The sequence below is a fragment of the Macaca thibetana genome, chromosome 19, assembly GCF_024542745.1.
Source record: "Macaca thibetana thibetana isolate TM-01 chromosome 19, ASM2454274v1, whole genome shotgun sequence".
Lineage (NCBI taxonomy): Eukaryota > Metazoa > Chordata > Mammalia > Primates > Cercopithecidae > Macaca > Macaca thibetana.
This window is the reverse complement of record NC_065596.1, coordinates 28,391,064-28,408,975: the sequence shown is the minus strand read 5'-3', so window position 1 is coordinate 28,408,975 and position 17,912 is coordinate 28,391,064. Positions and strand designations below refer to the sequence as shown.

Below are 17,912 nucleotides of genomic sequence, written 5' to 3'. Positions count from 1 at the left end.
GCCCAGCCTGCCATGTACTGCATCTTTGGCGCCTCAATTTCCTCACCTGCAAGCTGGGCCTATTAGTTCCCACGCTGGGGGTGCTGTGAGGACCCACGCAGTTCCCTGTTTAGCAAAGTTTAGTCACTGTTGTTCTTCTGCTCTGCCTGCAGGCAGTCAGCCTTCCGGAACTGAGTCCCAGAGCCCGTGGAAATTGTAGATGAGTCTTTGTGAGTAATCAGGAGGGGTCTTTCAGGACAGTCTCTCTGAGAGTTTTGTGAGCCAAGGATGTTAAGAAATGGCCATTTAGGCCGGGCACAGTAGTTCACACTTGTAATCCCAGCACTTTGGGAGGCAGAGGAGGGGGGATCGCTTGAGCCCAGGAGTTCAAGACCAGCCTGGGCAATATGGTGAAACCCCGTCTCTACCAAAAATGCCAAAAAAAAATTACCCGAGCATGGTGGTGCACACCTGTTAATTCCAGCTACTTGGGAGGCTGAGGCAGGAGAATGGCTTGAACCCAGGAGGAGGAGGTTGCAGTGGACCAAGATCGTGCCACTGCACTCCAGCCTGGGCAACACAGCGAGACTCCATCTAAAAAAAAATTAATTTTTTTAAAAGAAACAGCTGTTTTCCTATAGTGCTTTATTTTGCATGTGGAAGGGGTAGTTCTAGGGCTAGGAAAGGGGATGGTCCATCCCTCTGGTACCCCAGAAATCAGCTTCCCACCCACACACAACCCCAGGGGGACCACTGCCATGGCTCACGCCTATAATCCCACCGCTTTGGGAGGCTGATGTGGGAGGACTGCTATAGACCAGTGAGACCCCTGTCTCTACAAAAAATAAAAATAAAACAATAAAAATTATCCAGGCAAGGTGGTATGCACCTACTCAGGAGGCTGTGGCAGGAGGATCCTTTGACCCCAGGAGTTCGAAGCTTTAGTGAGCTATGATCGCACCACTGCACTCCAGCCTGGGTGACCCAGTGAGATCTTCTCTCTCTCTCTCTCTTTAAGACAAGGTCTGGCTCTATCACCCAGGCTGAAGTGCAGGCAGTGGTGCAATCTCAGCTCATTGCAACCTCCATCTCCCAGGCTTAAGCAATCCTCTCATCTCAGCCTCCCCAGTAGCTGGGACCACAGACGCACACCACTACACCCAGCTAATTTTTTTCTTTTCTTTTCTCTTTTTTTCTTTTTCTTTTCTTTTCTTTTTTTTTTTTTTTTTTTTTTTTCTTTTTTGGTAAAGACTGGAGTTCGACATTTTGGCCAGGCTGGTCTCGAACTTCTGACCTTAGATGATCCACCTGCCTCTGCCTCCCAAAGTGCTGGGATTACAGGAGCAAGCCACAGTGCTGGGCCGAGACCCTGTGTCTTAAAAACAACGAAAGAAATAAACAAACAAAACACTTCCAGGGGCCTGCAGAGAAACAGGGTGCATCACCCCAGTCCAGCCGCCACCACCACTCGCCTGGACTCACACAGCAGTCGCCTTCTCGCTGCACTTGGTTTCCGCCCTTGCCCCGCGTCTATTCCCCCAAACAGCCACCAGAGGGTGCTGGTGAACCTAAGTCAGCTCAGGGCCCTCCTGAAGCTCAGGTCTCACTCAGAGTAATAGCGAAATCATCCCCTTGGAGGATACCGTCCCGCACGATGAGGTGCCCTTTGTTCCCTCTCCGACCTCACCTCCAGACCTCTCCCCATAACTCATGGGCTGCAGCCGCATTGGTTTTTCGCTGTTCCCGGACACTCCAGGCAGGCTCCTGCCACAGGGCCTTTGCACTGGCGGTTCCCTCTGCCTTGGATGCTGTTCCCTAAGAGATCTCCTGTGGCTTCCTCCCTCTTTTCCTGCATGTCTCTGCTCAAATATCACCTCCTCAAAGAATCCTTCCCTTCCCACCTGATCCCGAGGGCCCTGATGTGCAGTTGGGCAGGTTGTTCACTTCTCAAGGCACTCACTGGGTGGGTGAGATGGGGCTGGAGCCCAGCTCACGCTCTGCCCTTCAAATTCTGGACCCAGGAGTAAGGGGTGCCCTTTTCTAGTTCACACAAAGGCATACTAGGGCCTGACAGCTGCCTTACCCACTTGCAGAGTCCTAATGAGGGAGAGTCAGGCTGTTGAGAACATAGGAAAGCAAAAAGATAAAGCAGCTAAGTTACAGGTCTGCCTTTCTTTCCTGTCCAGGACATAGCCCTCCTGTACAAATAACTCCATCTTCCTGTGCCCGAGTATCACCAGACACCTGCAGGTGAGCTCACTGTGACCCTGGCGTTATCAGTACTGCGCAAAGCTCCCTTCAGCACGCAGCATGAACTCTATCCTACAGGCCGGGCGCGGTGGCCCACGCCTGTCATCCCAACACTTTGGGAGGCAGAGGCAGATGGATCACTTGAGGTCAGGAGTTCGAGATCAGCCTGGGCAACATGGTGAAAATCCGTCTCTACTAAAAATACAAAAATTAGCTGAGCATGGTGGTGGGCGCCTGTAATCCCAGCTACTCGGGAGGCTGAGGCAGGAGAATCGCTTGAACCCGAGAGGCGGAGGTTGCAGTGAGCTGAGATCATGCCATTGCACTCCAGCCTGGATGACAGAGCAAGACTCCATCTAAAAAACAGACAAAAAACCCAACTCCATCCTATATAACCCCCAGCAAGCCTTTGTTTCCTTGCAATCAGCTTATCTCTGGCTGTGCTGCCCATTGCAACCTTGCAGTGTATTTTCCTACTTTATGTCATAAATCTGCCTTTTTTTTTTTTTTCTGAGATGGAGTCTCCCTCTGTTGCCGAGGCTGGAGTGCAGTGGTACAATCTTGGCTCACTGCAACCTCTGTCTCCTGGGCTCAAGTGATCCTCCCAGCTCCCAAGTAGCTGAGACTACAGGTATGCACCACCACGCCCAGCTAATTTTTGTATTTTTATTTGGTATTATTTTTTTCAATGGAATTTCACTCTTGTTGCCCAGGCTGGAGTGCAATGACGGGATCTCAACTCACTGCAACCTCTGCCTTCTGGGTTCAAGTGATTCTCCGGCTTCAGCCTCCTGAGTAGCTGGGATTACAGGTGCCCACCGCCATGCGTGGCTAATTTTTGTATTTTTTAGTAGAGTCAGGGTTTTGCCATGTTGGCCAGGCTGGTCTCAAGCTCCTGACCTCATGTCATTTGCCCACCTCAGCCTCCCAAAGTGCTGGGATTACAGGTGTGAGCCACTGCGCCCGGCCAATTTTTGTATTTTTAGTAGAAACAGGGTTTCACTATGTTAGTCAGGCAGGTCTTGAACTCCTGACCTCAAGTGATCTGCCCACCTCCCAAAGTGCTGGGATTACAGGTGTGAGCCCATAAAACTGCCTTTGTTTACCTACAACTGTCTTGGTAAATTCTCTTACCCCACACCACTGGCCCAGATAATTGTTACTCACCTGTGACACCCACCTTCTTACCCTGCATGAAGGATTGAGTCATTGTGTCCTCTCAAAATATATGCTGATGTCCTAACCCTAGTGCCTGTGAATGTAATTTTATTTGGAATCAGGGTCTCTGGCCTGAAGAAAGCTAGAAGGGCTGGGCGCGGTGGCTCATGCCTGTAATCCCAGCACTTTGGGAGGCTGAGGTGGGCGGATCATGAGATCAGGAGATTGAGATTATCCTGGCTAACACAGTGAAGCCCTGTCTCTACTAAGTACACAAAAAATTAGCAGGGTGTGGTGGCACATGCCTGTAGTCCCAGCTACTCGGGAGGCTGAGGCAGGAGAATGGCGTAAACCCTGGAGGCAGAGATTGCAGTGAGCCGAGATCACGCCACTGCACTACAGCCTGGGCAACAGAGCAAGACTTCTGTCTCAAAAAAAAAAAAAAAAAAAAAAAAAAAAGAAAAGAAAAAGCTAGAAAGAAAAAAAAAAGGGATCAGGGTCTTTGCAGATATGATTAAGTTATGACAAGGGCATACTGGTAGGATGGGCAAAAATCCAATATGGCTGATGCTCTTAGAAGAGACACAGTGGAGGCCGGGCGCGGTGGCTCAAGCCTGTAATCCCAGCACTTTGGGAGGCCGAGACGGGCGGATCACGAGGTCAGGAGATCGAGACCATCCTGGCTAACACGGTGAAACCCCGTCTCTACTAAGAAATACAAGAAAATTAGCCGGGCGAGGTGGCGGGCGCCTGTAGTCCCAGCTACTCGGGAGGCTGAGGCAGGAGAATGGCGTGAACCCGGGAGGCGGAGCTTGCAGTGAGCCGAGATCGCGCCACTGCACTCCAGCCTGGGCGACAGAGCAAGACTCCGTCCCAAAAAAAAAAAAAAAAAGAAGAGACACAGTGGGAAGTCAGCCAGAGATTAGACTGATTCAGCCACAAGCCAAGGAGCAACTGGGACCACCAGAAACTGGCAGAGGCAAGGAAGGATCCTCCTCTAGCACCTCTGGAGGGAGCATGGCCTTGCTGCCACCTTATTTTTAGACTTTGAGCCTCTAGAGCTGTTGGAGAATAAATACCTGTTGTTTTAAGCTGCCCTATTTGGGGCATTTTGTTATAGCAACTTGAGGGGACTAATACACCTAGCATGATTTTTTTTTTCTTTCTTTTTTTTTGGGGGGAGGGGCAGGGGATAGAGTCTCACTCTGTTGCCCAGGCTGGAGTGGCACAATCTTGGCTCACTGCAACCTCCATCTCCTGGGTTCAGGCGATTCTCCTGCCTCAGCCTCCCAAGTAGCTGGGACTACAGGCACATGCCACCATGCCAGCTAATTTTTGTATTTTTTTTTTTTTTTTTTTTTTTTTTTTTAGTAGAGACAGGGTTTCACTATGTTGGCCAGGCTGGTCTCGAACTCCTGACCTCAGGTGACCTGCTCGACTTGGCCTCTCAAAGAGCCGGGATTACAGGTGTGAGCCGCCGTGCCCAGCCTGATTTTTCTTTATATGGGCATCTGACACTGTACACATTTATAGTGGACCCTCGCTATTTGCAAATATCATATTTGTACATTTATCTGCTTGTCAAAACTTCTTTGTAACCCCCAAGTCAAGAATCTCAGCACACACAGGGCTGCAAAATATCAAGTTGCCCAACACACATTCCCAGCTGAGGTTGAATAAGGCGACACTCTGCCCTCTTTTTTTTGGCTCTCGTACCATAAACACGCATCCTTTTTTTGGTGTATCCAGTCCCACACTTTTCACATTTTTGTGCTTTCTGTTGGTGACTCATTGTTCAAAATGGCCATACGCGTAGAGCTGAAGTGCGGTCTAGTGACCTTAAAGTGCAAGAAGCTGTGATGTGCCTTTGGAGAAAAGATAAAATACATTTGTGACATAAACTTCCTCCAGGTTCCAGTTATAGTGCTGTTGGCATGACTTCGATGTGAACGAATCAACAATATAAATGAAATAAGGTCTATCTTTAGGGCTGGGCATGGTGGCTCACGTCTGTATTCCCAGCACTTTGAGAGGCCAAGGCCAGAGGATCACTCAAGCCATGGAGTTCCAGATCAGCCTGGGCAACATAGTGAGATCCCATCACTACAAAAAATAAAAAAAATTAGCTAGGCATGGTGGTGCACCTATAATCTTAGCTACTTGGGAGGCTGAGGTGGGAGGATCACTTGAGCCTGAGAGGTCAAGGCTGCAGTGAGCCATGATCGTGCCACTGCACTCCAGCCTGGGTGAGAGTGAGTCCATCTCAAAAGTACATTAAGAAGTGTTTTTAAACAGCAATACACGTAAACTAAGGTGATGTATTGACCAAAATGTGGTGATCAGAGGCCCTTAGAAACCTAACCCTGTGTGCCTGGGGGAAACGGCTCAGTATTCACTAATTCTCCGAGTGTATGCAGAGATGATAGCACCTTAACGGAAATAAGAATTGGCTGGATCTGGCTTCGCTGTTTACCACCTGCCTTCCCCACTAACAAGTCAGCTTACCGGCTTAGCAGGGACTCCTGTCTGCCTTGTTCATGTTGAACCCCCTGAGTCTAGAACGGGGCCTGGTACTCAGCAGGTGCTCCACAAATGCACACGGAAGAAGGCCTCACAACCCCAGATCCAAACACTGCCCCACCCTCAAACACCCAAAAGCAATGGGCCAAGGCGGCGTGAGTACAGTTTTAAAAAAAGGATCGGTTTTTAATTTACAAGAGTTCTAAATGTACAGAATTCTCCTTTAAAAAAATCGTTATACACAATAAATACAGTACAAAAAAATTTATCTTACAGTACTAGTTTTGTCTCCGAGATTTCAAAATCTGGCGCGGGCGGCTGGAGGCAGGAAGAACAGAGGGAAGACTAGCTGGGGAGGGGGTCGGGGGAGAGGAAGACCCTAGTTTCTTGTTTTGCTCAGATTTCAAAGTCGAGGGGTGAGGGCATTCGAAATCTCTCACTCACTTGCGCACACACACAGACACGGGTCACGGAGCTGGACGTGTGCATGTCACACGGGTGCCTGCGGGCACAGCGCGCTGGGAAGCTGGCTCCCCCAGCCCCTCTCTGGTTTTGACTGACAGCCTGTTGGGGGCGGTGGGGAGAGGCTGAGACTGTCTAGAAGGACCCTGCCAGCTCCCAGCACCCTCCACCATCTGAGAAGCCACACGGACAAGACAGGCACCCGGAGCGTTGGCATCAACCTGGTGGCCCCATCCCTGGCGAACACACGCGCGTGTCCCCCGGACAGAGGAGCAGAGTGTGCCAGGAAGTGGGAAGAAACAGGAACTGACACACCACTTCACCCCTCCTTTGGCAGGGGAGGCGTTTTACATCACAGCCCCCTCCTCTAAATCCACGCCCACCCCCCAGCAACCCAGCTGAAGCAGGCAGCAGGGAAGGAGGCCTTTGTGACTCAAATAACTTAGGCAAGAAAAACCGTCAGGGGATCCCCGGCTCGAGTCCCCAGGAGGCTGAGGGCGGACACCTGGCTGGCGTCTGCGGGAGGAGGGGACGGGGAAGGGGAGGCGGCCCGGTGTTATCTGGTCAACGTCCTGGCGCCGAGGCCGCCGTTGTGACTGGAGGGCGGGTAGGCCTCGGGCCTGTGCAGGGGCGGCGGGGAGGCGGGCGTGCCGGCTGGGGCAGCGTGGGGGTACGGGGGCGCGGGCGTCCGGCCGGGGGCCTGCTGCAGGTTCAGGATACTGTCGATGGCGCTCTGCAGGTGCTCGGTGAGCGTGTCATCCTGCGGGCTGTCGCTGGAGAAGCTGGCCTGGTCCACATCGGGCGACTCTGACTTGCGCCGCTTGGCAGGGGGCAGCGCGGGCGCCTCCCAGTCGGGGTCCCCAGTGCCTTGGGCGGCGCTGGCTGCGGGCTCTGGTGGGGCGCCCTTCAGCATACGCTGGTACAACTCATCTTCCACGGCCGCCAGCTCGCGGATGAGCCCGCTGGTGGCCTCGTCCACTTTGGCGGGCAGCGGCGCCGGGCTGCCTCCTCGTGCCCTGCCTGCGGGCGTCCCCTCTGGCGCGCCAGGGCCCCCCACGTTCTCGCGGTAGGTCTTGCGCAGTGGCAGGCGCGGGCAATGCGGGGCGGTGCCCAGGGGCTTGCGCTCGGGGGCGGCAGGCGGCGGGTGGTCCACCGTGCCATTCATCTGGCCCGTGGGTGGCGGTGGCGGCGGCGGCCTTGGCGGGGGCTCAGCCACCTTGAGGGCGGCGGGGGGAGGCGGGGGCTGGTGCACGGGGTCCAGGGCCGTGTTGTGCACGACCTTGCTGAGACCGGCTTCCTGCTTGATTTTAAGCTTGAGCCCAATGCGGCTCCGGGCCTCGTACGTCTTGATAGGCGGGCGGTTGCGCGAGGGCATGGGGCCATCCTCGTCGGCGTCCAAGGAGGAGGCGGCAGAGGAGGAGGAGGAGGAGGAGGAGGACAGGGAGGAGGACGCCCGGGCCCAGGTGACCGAAGGGGAGCCGCCTGCCCCGCCATGCCGGATCACAAGCTTGGTGGGCAGGTGTGGAGGGGGCTGGGCGGAGGCCCCGGGAGCTGAAGACGACGGGGGGCCGTGGCCGGGGAGCCGATGACCCTCAGAAGAGGCTGCAACGGGGAGGCCGAGCGAGCGGGAGGAAGACACGTACTCGTCTGCAGAATCGGGGCAAAGAAAACCCACGGGGTTAGGTTGAGGCCCCCGCGACCGAGCTGGGAGGAGCTGTGTGCAAAGCACCTACCCCCTGCCAGGCACCAGACCGCACCCTGGACCCTCCAATCCTCAGGACAGGCTGGGTGAGACCCTCTTCAGCAAGGCCCAAATTCCCCCAACTCCAAACCACTGTGTCTGGCACAGCAGCCACGAGCCACGTGGGGCTCATTCAGACTTAACTGAATTAAGAGACTATAAAACAAGGCTCATGCCTGTAATCCCAGCATTTGGGAGGCCAATGCAGGGGGATCGCTTGAGCCCAGGAGTTTGAGACCTTCCTGGGCACAGTAGTGAGACCCCTGTCTCTACAAACAAATAAATAAATAAAATATAAAAGTTCTATTGGACAGCATTGCTCTAATTATATACATAACTTTTTAAAAATGGGGTTAAGAAGTATCTAATTTCAGCCGGGCGCGGTGGCTCACGCCTGTAATCCCAGCACTTTGGGAGGCCGAGGCGGGCGGATCACAAGGTCGGGAGATTGAGACCACAGTGAAACCTCGTCTCTACTAAAAATACAAAAAAAATTAGCCGGGCGCGGTGGCGGGCGCCTGTAGTCCCAGCTTCTTGGGAGGCTGAGGCAGGAGAATGGCATGATCCCAGGAGGCGGAGCTTGCAGTGAGCCAAGATCGCGCCACTCACTCCAGCCTGCGGGACAGAGCGAGACTCCGTCTCAAAAAAAAAAAAAAAAAAAAAGAAGTATCTAATGTCAAAATCTGGTCTGAAATGACATGAGGTGTTTTTGTTGTTGTTATTGTTGTTGTTTTTGAGACAGAGTCTCATTCTGTTGCCCAGGCTGGAGTGCAGTGGCGTGATCGCAGCTCACTGCAACCTCTGCCTCCTGGGTTCAAGTGATTCTCCTGCCTCGGCCTCCCAAGTAGCTGGGATTATAGGTGCCAGACACCATGCCCAGCTAATTTTTGTATTTTTAGTAGAGACAGGGTTTCACCACATTACCCAGGCTGGTCTCGCATTCCTGACCTCAGGTGATTCGCCAGCCTCAGCCTCCCAAAGTGCTGGGATTACAGGTGTGAGCCACCACACCCGGCTACATGAGGTTATTTATGGTCTTGATTTATCCCAACTACTCTGGATACCCATCGATGTCACTCCAGAAGTGTGTTTGATCATAGAGTGCCTCCCCAAACCCACTGGGGGTAAACCAGAAGACAGCATCTAGGTAGCTCATCGCCTTTCTAAAAGCAAGGATTCCAGAACATATCGGGCCCCAATGGTGTCAGATAAAGGACTGTAAACTGATCATCAAAACCCCCACTTTACAAAATGAGAACACGGAGACACAGAGAAGGTAAGTAACTTGCCCAAGGTCACACAGTCAGTAAGTGGCAGAGCCAGGATTTGAACCAAGACTCCAGCATCGAGCCCCTAACCACCGAACTATCCTTCCTCTCCTACCATAGAGACTTCAGACTCGCTCCCGGCCCCTCCTTCACTATGGCCCCCCCTTTGCACCCATTTAAGTACCAATGACTACTTTTTCAAAATTCAGGTCCAGAGCTCGAGGTGAAAAGCCTGGGCCTGGCAGCAGAAAGCAGGGACCATGTTTTTTTAAGGGAAGCTCTGGAGTTGGAATGCAGGTGAGGGCTAAGGGAATATTCTAAAAACTCTGGCAGCTGGGAACTGCCTGTACCGTTTCCTGCAGACAGGAGACTAGAGTGAGGCCAGAGAGCCGCCTAAGGTGCAACACTTAAGGAGGCACTCACTCTCAGAGTCCCCAAAGGACTGGCACCCAAGAGTGGGCGCTACCTTATATACTTTGCAACCTAGGAGCCTGCTCTCCCGTTTTCTGTCCCATGGGGGTGGCAGAATATTCCCCCCATCCTAGGGTGTCGGGGTTCGTGAAAGGGACACACAGGGATGGAGGAAGATGGATGTGGGCTCTCTGGTCTGGGAGGCGGCAGGTCAAGGGAGGCCCAGCCGCAGTAGGAAGGCGGGGCTGGGGCGCCTCCTAGTGGTGGAGTGAGGTAGGGCCATACACCCACTCCCCACCCGGAATCTAACTCTTCCGCCCAGGTGGGGTGGGGGCACCTCTCCCTCCCCTCCCCTCTCACTACCCTCTCTCACCTGGCTTCTCCTTGGCCAGCTGTTTATCCAAGGCAAGGGTGGTCTTCTCCTCCTGAATGAACATTCGGTCGATCATTACCATCTCCGCTGAGGGGCTCACCCTCTGGGGTAGAGGGGAAGAGAAGACGTGCGAGTGAACCAGCAAGAAGGGGGAAGGGGCGCGAGCGATGGGGACGATGCGCACAGGGTCCAAACTGTCCTCCTTGTGATCGGAGCTCACGCCTCCCTCCCAACCTCCCTCCCGGGGCTAGAAGGGGTGGAAGGCTCCACCTTGCCCAGAGCGGGCGAGGGAAAGGGGCAGCGTCCCAGCAGGGAAGAGCCCAGAAACGAGGAAGGCAACTCTGACCCTACCCGGGACTCCTCTAGGAGCAGGAGCCGGTATTTATTGAGCATGGCCTGGGTGCGTTTCAGCAGCTGCGTGGAGACCGTCTCAAACTCCTCATCCACTGCAAGGAAGGGAAGAGAGGCAAGGGCGGAGATGTTGGGGGCGGCCGCAGCCGCGCAGGAAGGACGGCGGGGCGGGGCAGCACAGCGCACCGTGCACCTACAACTCTACGCTGGCGGCGCCCCGCCCCGCCGGCTGGGGTCCCCCGGGACATACAAGGCTGTGTCCTGGGGAGGCCTCACCTTTGTGGTAGTCATTGGGGGAGGGGAGGGCGCCCTGGTAGACATGGTAGGGCAGAAGGCGATGCAGGGCGTCCTCGAAGGAGGGGAAGGCCGTCTTGTAGTCGGGGTGCAGGACGGAGCCCTGGTGTTTGTGCAAATGCTCCAGGAAACTGCGGGTGGAGAGGGGAGAGACCACACACGGCGGAGGGTCGGGGTGGGGGGGCAGATGAGGGCCAGGGGAAGTCCCTGAACCCTCAGCCCCAGACCGCAACTGAACACAACAGAGGGAAGGGGAATACTTGGGCAGCGGTGTTCGCAAGTGCTGAACGTGCTTGTTGCATCTCACTGAGTCCCTGGGGCCGACCAAAGCAGTACTATCGCTATTCCCATTTTACAGAAGGGGAAGATGAGGTGGAAAAAGTGAAGTGAAGTCACTCCTTCCCAAAGCACATAAAGGAGGAAGAGCAGAGCGGGAGAGGCCAGAGCCTGGAAGCTGCTATTCTGCCTCCTGCCACCTGGGGCCAGTGTGGCTCCACCCTGGTTCTTCCTAAGTGCAGCCTTCCGGGAGGGAAGGAGGGAGACTGCATCCTGTCTTCTCACGGGCCGCTTTTGTAGCCCATGTTACAGCGGGTTATGTCTATTGGCTGTGTGACTGTCTCTCCCACCAGGCAGGCCCAACTCCACCCTTGGCTAAAAACCAGCAGCCTCTCTGTACTCTGGGGGCAGGGACTTTGTCACTTACTCCTGTGTTCCCAACATGGGGCTCAGGCCTGGGCACTGAGTGGGGACTTAATCTACACTCCTAGGCCAGGCAGAGGCTCACGCCTTCAATCCCAGCGTTTTGCTGGGCCAAGGCAGAAGGACTGAGCCCAGGAGTTCAAGACCAGCCTGGGCAACACAGCAAGACCCTGTCTCTACAAAAATTATTTAAAAATTAGCCAAGTGTGGTGGCACGTGCCTGTAGTCCCAGCTACTCAGGAGACTAAGATGGGAGGATCGCTTGAGCCCAGGAGTTTCAGACCAACCTAGGCCGGGCATGGTGGCTCACACCTGTACTCCCAGCACTTTGGGAGGCCGAGATGGGCAGATCACTTGAGGTCAGAAGTTCAAGACCAGCCTGGCCAACATAATGAAAACCCATCTCTACTAAAAATACAAAAAATAGGCACCTGTAATCACAGCTACTCAGGAGACTGAGGCAGGAGAATCACTTGAACCCAGGAGGCAGAGGTTGCAGTGAGCCGAGATTGCACCACCGTACTCCAGCCTGGGTGATAGAATGAGACTTGGTCTCCAAAAACAAAACAAAACAAAAACAAAACCAACCAGACTGGGCAACATAGTAAGACCTTGTCTCCACAATATATGTAAAAATATATATATGTTTTTTGGTGGGAGGACGGAGTCTCGCTGTCACCCAGGCTGGAGTGCAATGGCGCGATCTCAGCTCACTGCAACCTCCACCCCCCAGCCTTACATGTTTTTAAAAAACACTCATGGTGGGCTGGGCATGGTGGCTCATGCCTGTAATCCCAGCACCTTGGGAGACCGAGGCAGGCAGATCACTTGAGGCCAGGAGTTCAAGACCAGCCTGGCCAACATGGTGAAACCCCGTCTCTACTAAAAATACAAAAATTAGCTGGGCATGGTGGTGGGTGCCTGTGGTCACAGCTACTTGGGAGGCTGGGGCAGGAGAATCACATGAACCCGGGAAGCGGAGGTTGCAGTGAGCCAACATTGCTATTGCACTCTAGCCTAGGTGACAGAGTGAGACTCTGGCTCAAAGAAACCCCCCTAAAACAAAACAAAAAACCCTGGTGGTGGAAGGAAGGCAGGCGAGGGCAGACAGCCATCCAGCATTTACCCATCCATCCACCCAGACTCCCATCCATCCATCTCCAAACACCCCCCATCACCCTCCCAACAGCCATGTCCACCCACTCACTTCCCCCACCCAGTAGGGCTCAGCACTGACGTTGCCCCGCTGTGTGGGAGATGCAGAGGGCACAGCAACAACCAGGACGGACCAAACTGCTGCCCTCTTGAGCCCCAGCCTGGCGGAGTCACAGCCCACCCTCCCTCCACCACCCTCTGGTCACCCCCATTACCACCCCATTTTCCAGAAGGGGAAACTGAGGGTCTATGAGGGAACTACATTGCTAGCAAGAGGTGGAGCTGGGCTTGGCAACTGGGCCCCCAATCCCGCTTCTGGAGGGTGGCCCCGTGCTCCCCAGGTCTCTGGAAAGTACCGGGCAGGGGTGGGGTGTGGACTCACCAGGCTTCCTTGCTGGGCTGAAGTGTTGGGGGCTTCTTCAGGCCACTCAGCTTGCTCTCGTACTGGGAGAAGAAAGGTGAGTGAGAGGCCTTTGCCTCCAGAAGCCCTCCCTCCCCTGACCTGCTTCCCCTTTGCGCCCTGACCCGCTTCTCCTGCAGCCTGGGATAAAGACGGGGCAGGGGACCACTGTCTCACCCGGGTGGGGGCCTGGCCCCAGCCGCAGGATCCCCTGCCCATCACAATAAACCCCAGGGGGAGACCTGGGCTGGGTTGGAGAGCGGACGGAGAGGGTGAAAGGCAGGCTGGAGCCCTGGGCGTCCTCCACCTGGGTCCCCTCCGTCCCCTCGCCCAGGGCCGCCTGTGTGTGACCTCCCTCCTCTGCTGGATGCCTGCTTCCCACGTCACCGCCCAGCACCCGGCGCCCCTGCCTCGCACAGCCTCTCTCCCCATGCGGCTCCAGTCGTTTTGCCCCCCCACCTCCCTTCCTTGCTTCCCCTCTTGTCCTCAGCGTCTGGCCTTTGTTCCGGCATCTCCGTCTCTGAGCCTCTCCCGGCCTCTTGGGTCCTGGTCCTCCCATCTGCTCCTCTCCTTGTCTTCCATCTCCCTGATGTCTTACAGGTGGCCTCGGCCTCAGCTGTCCCTGCCCTCTCACCCTTCCATTCTTGGTCCCTGATCCGCTCTGTCTCAGGTCTGTCTCGTCTCAACCCGCCTTTCCTATCCTGAGTCTTAGCCCTGTCCTCCCCATCCTGTGTCCATGTCACTTGCTCTTGCCCCAGTGACAGTCCCTCACGCTGTTGCCAGTCGTCTTGGTGCCGTCTCTGTCCCACCGTTTCCGTGTTTCTCCTCATCTCTGGCTGCCTGTCTGGGTGTCATTCTGCCCTTCCTGTCCCTGCACGGCTGTTCGTGGTGTCTCAGCTGCCTGATGGTCCCAGCTTCATCCTGTCCCCGTCTTCCCGTGTCTCCCTGCCCCTGCCAGCCCTGGTTCCCAGTTCCCAAAGACTCCTGGTCCTGTCCTGACCCCTGCTCTGACGGCCCCTTACCTGCAGCCCAGAGGTCTTCCCTGGCCCAGAGGAAGCGGCCTTGGCCACATTCAGGGTCGGGAGGTTGCTGGCAAAAGCCTTGTTCTCGGCCGGAAGCAGAGGAGGGAGGCCTGGGGTTGGGCGGGGTGGGGAGACAGGGCCTGCGGTCACTGCATGAAGGCCCCTTCCTCAAACGGTAGCCCCACCCTGTACCCCACCCCTCTCCTCCTGGCCCTCTGGCCCTTCAAATCTGGGGCCAGCCCTGCCACCTCCAGCCTTCCTAGGTCCCTTGAGTTCTGGCTGATGCCCTGTGCTGAGTCCCACAGCCCTGCCCCAGACCCTCGTCCCTGCTCTCAGCCCTGCTCGCCCATCTTCAGGCCCCATCTCCCCGGGCATGTGGGCGACCTCTCCCCTACCTGTGGTAGCCATGGGCGCCGGGGCGGGGGCGTGGCTGGGGGCGGTGGGGGTCCCGGATGGGGCCTGCCCACTGACCAGCACAGAAGCAGTGGGGCTGGTGAGGGGCCCCAGGCTGGTGGCGGTCTGCGGGGCAGCAGGGCCCCCCGCAGTCTTGTTCTGTAGAATGATTCCGGATGGCACCTGAGGAGGGGACAGGTGGATGAGGGGTGGGGAACACAGGCTAGGAGAGGGGGTGTCCAGACGCAGCAGGGCTGGGGAGGAACACAGATCCGTAAGGCGGAGGGGCTCCCATCAGACTGAGGGGATGGGATGGGATGGGGCTGATGGGGCGGGCGGTCCCTGCCTCCCGTTACCTGGTGAAATCTCTCGAGAAGAGCCTTCGGCTGGGGCAGCGCTGGGAAGGGGGTGGTCACCATCTGGAAGGTCCGAGGAGGCGGTGGGGGGGGTGCTGCCGGCTCGGGGACCAGGTGGAGGGTTGGAGGGGGCGTGGGGGACTTGTGGGGCCCCTGGCCAGGTGGGAACTGGAGCTGGAAGTCGGATGGCGTAGGGGCTGGCAACCTGGAGGACGTCTCGGAGGAGGAGGCCACAGCGGAGGAGGTGGAGGATGGAGGGAGGTGGGGGGCTGGGGGCAGCGGTCCCTCAGGCGGCTGGGATGGGGGGCGGAGAGGTGGCTGGGGCGGGCCTGGGGCAGTAGCGGCCGGGTTGCTGGCAGGTGGGGGAACGCCCAGCTGGTTTTGGATGACAAAGATGCCAGGCAGAGTTGGGGGGGCCTGGGGTGGGGGACAAGGGTGCAGGGCTGGCTCTGAGGGAGGGCGGGACACACTCTGGGGCCGGGAGGGTGGGCGGGAAGGGGGCCGGGCGGGGTGTGGGGAGGGCAGGTGGGGGCTGTCCCCCAGAGGGGCCTGGTGAGGTAGTGACGGGGACGAAGAGGGGCCTGGGCCCTTCAGCGGAGCCGCTGCCGGGATCTGGGCAGGGGAGGGAGGGAGAGGGGAGGGGCGGGGGTCAGAACCAACCGTAGCTCCCATTGCCCCAAGACACTGGGGTCCCCAGCCATCCCCGCCAGAAGCCCCCTTCCTAGCCCACCCCCATCCTAAGAGGGGAGCCCGCCACAGCTGCCCGTCCCTCCCTCGTCTCTCATTCCCCATGGCGCCCCCTCCACCTGCCCCTGACCTCTGTCCCCAGCTCCTCCACATTTCTCTGGCCTCCAATTTCAGCCCCCCTTCTGCCCCATTCCCCCAGCCCCTCGCAGTTCCCCGGACAAAGGCGAGCCCTGCAGGGTTGGGGTGGCAGCAGCGGAGGAAGCAGAGGCAGTGGTGGCGGCGGCAGCAGGGGCACCACACCTGCTGCCCAGCAGGAGGCAGGAGGGCCGGGCGGCGAGCACAGCAGCGGGGAAGGAGGGCGGGCAGGGCAGCGTCCCAGCCGCCAGCCCCCACCAGCCCATCCAGCCAAGTCAAGGCAAAGAGACGCCAGCATGATGCTGTGTACCGTGGCTAGGGGCTGATGGCCATGGCACGGGGGCTGCCGAGGATACAGATGGCCACACAGGGACAGGCCTGGGTTCACAGCCACATGTGGACCTCTGGATGCGGGCATGGGAAGGCCCAGACCCCCTTCTAAGTGTCCTGGGCACCTGCCTCTGTGTGCCTGTGTGGCCATGGCTGCAGGCCTACCTGGGCGCCACGTGAGCTTGCAGGTGCAAGTGTGCGTGTGTGTGCACAACATACCAGACTGTGATGAAGCCTGTGTCTGCAAGCACACGTGATCTGGTGCTAGTTCTGTCACGCGCACACAGCCACCTCGCCTAAAGCATGTCTCAGACAGAGCGCCTTGCCCCTATGGACCCTCCTCCCAAAGAATCCCAGAGCAGCCACTGTGTAATCAGTGGGCACCAGCTGTGTACCCAATGCTGGGCTGGCACCGTGACGCTTGCTGTCACAGAATCTGCATCCTAGTAACAGCTCATGCTGATCTAACACGAATGGCCGGCCTCCTGCATCCATTTGTGCAATCTCTCCCTAGCCCTGAGAGCAGTGGTAACACTGGACCCATTTCACAGATAAGAAACTGAGGCCAAGGCGCCAAAACTGGTCCAGACTCTCCAGGCTGGGGAAGGTGGAACTGAGGCCTTTACACTGCTCAGTGACTTCTGAGCCATTTCTCAAAGCTGGCTGAGTTCAGGTTTAGATGGCTCAGGAGTTCTGCCCGAGGACAGCCAGTGCCACCACACTCCAGAGCCGGGCCTCTCGGCATGACATCAGATTCACCACCAGCTTTGGCCTCTAAGTCCTAGAGCCCTTCCAGCATCCCTTCCAAGCTGGGCCCTGAGTAACTTCTGACAGTTAAAGAACCAAACCAAACCAATCAATCAATCAATCAATCAATCAGTCATCAATCTAGACACCCGAAAGCTTTGCCACTTCTAAGAAGAGATAAGAGGTGCAGTCCTGCCGGGCGCGGTGGCTCACGCCTGTAATCCCAGCACTCTGGGAGGCCGAGGCGGGCGGATCACAAGGTCAGGAGATCGAGACCACGGTGAAACCCCGTCTCTACTAAAAATACAAAAAATTAGCCGGGCGCGGTTGTGGGCGCCTGTAGTCCCAGCTACTCGGGAGGCTGAGGCAGGAGAATGGCGTGAACCCGGGAGGCGGAGCTTGCAGTGAGCCGAGATCGCACCACTGCACTCCAGCCTGGGCGACAGAGCGAGACTCCGTCTCAAAAAAAAAAAAAAAAAAAAAAAAAAAAGAGGCGCAGTCCTTGGCACTGTGTACGGCTGGTGGGGCTGCCCCCTGGAAGGCAGCTTGGTCTGGGGACTTTGAAAGGGTCACGACTTTGACCTGGAAATTCCCCCTCCAGAAATCTGTGATAAAGAATATTCGGCTGGGCACGGTGGCTCATGCCTGTAATCCCAGCCCTTTGGGAGGCTGAAGCAGGCAGATAACCTAAGGTCAGGAGTTCGAGACAAGCCTGGTCAATATGATGAAACCCCGTCTCTACTAAAAATACAAAAAAAAATTAGCCGCCATAGTGGCATGCACCTGTAATCCCAGTTACTTGGGAGGCTGAGGCTGGAGAATCGCTTGAACCCAGGAGGCGGAGGTTGCAGTGAACCAAGATCGCACCCCTGCACTCAAGCCTGGGCAACAAGAGTGAAACTCTGTCTCAAAAACAAACGACAAAAAAGAATATTCAAGTACTTGCTCATGGGGATACCCACTGTGGGAGTATTTACAATAGAGGAGAAAGAGAAATGACTCAAATGGCCAATGGCAGGTACATCGCTGAGTCGGAGAATAAAGAACTTGCCCACTCAACAGGTTCCAAGGGCTCAGGGAGGTGGCCCACATGCAGCGGCACTCTGATGCTACATGAAATAGGAGAATAATACAACATTACAGGATCCCTGGGCGCCTGGTGAAGTTGGATTATGGACAGT

At 56.3% G+C, this 17,912-nt stretch overlaps 2 protein-coding genes across 4 annotated transcripts in view; both read right to left on the bottom strand.

Annotated features, from left to right (window-relative positions):
- NOP53 (NOP53 ribosome biogenesis factor) overlaps positions 1-17,912 on the bottom strand; it is a 289,745-nt gene that overhangs the window by 41,423 nt on the left and 230,410 nt on the right. The gene's annotated exons all lie outside the window — the stretch shown is intronic.
- Positions 6,068-17,912, bottom strand: part of BICRA (BRD4 interacting chromatin remodeling complex associated protein) — a 97,228-nt gene continuing 85,383 nt past the window's right edge. For all 3 annotated transcript variants that reach the window (XM_050772047.1, XM_050772048.1, XM_050772049.1), the window contains 8 exons: positions 14,833-15,444; positions 14,479-14,659; positions 14,084-14,193; positions 13,044-13,105; positions 10,790-10,938; positions 10,514-10,608; positions 10,163-10,265; positions 6,068-8,016 (listed from right to left, as the gene is read on the bottom strand). In XM_050772047.1, coding sequence (XP_050628004.1) covers positions 6,926-8,016; positions 10,163-10,265; positions 10,514-10,608; positions 10,790-10,938; positions 13,044-13,105; positions 14,084-14,193; positions 14,479-14,659; positions 14,833-15,444 — 2,403 coding nt within the window. In that variant the 3' untranslated portion in view covers positions 6,068-6,925. The remainder of the gene's footprint in view (positions 8,017-10,162; positions 10,266-10,513; positions 10,609-10,789; positions 10,939-13,043; positions 13,106-14,083; positions 14,194-14,478; positions 14,660-14,832; positions 15,445-17,912) is intronic.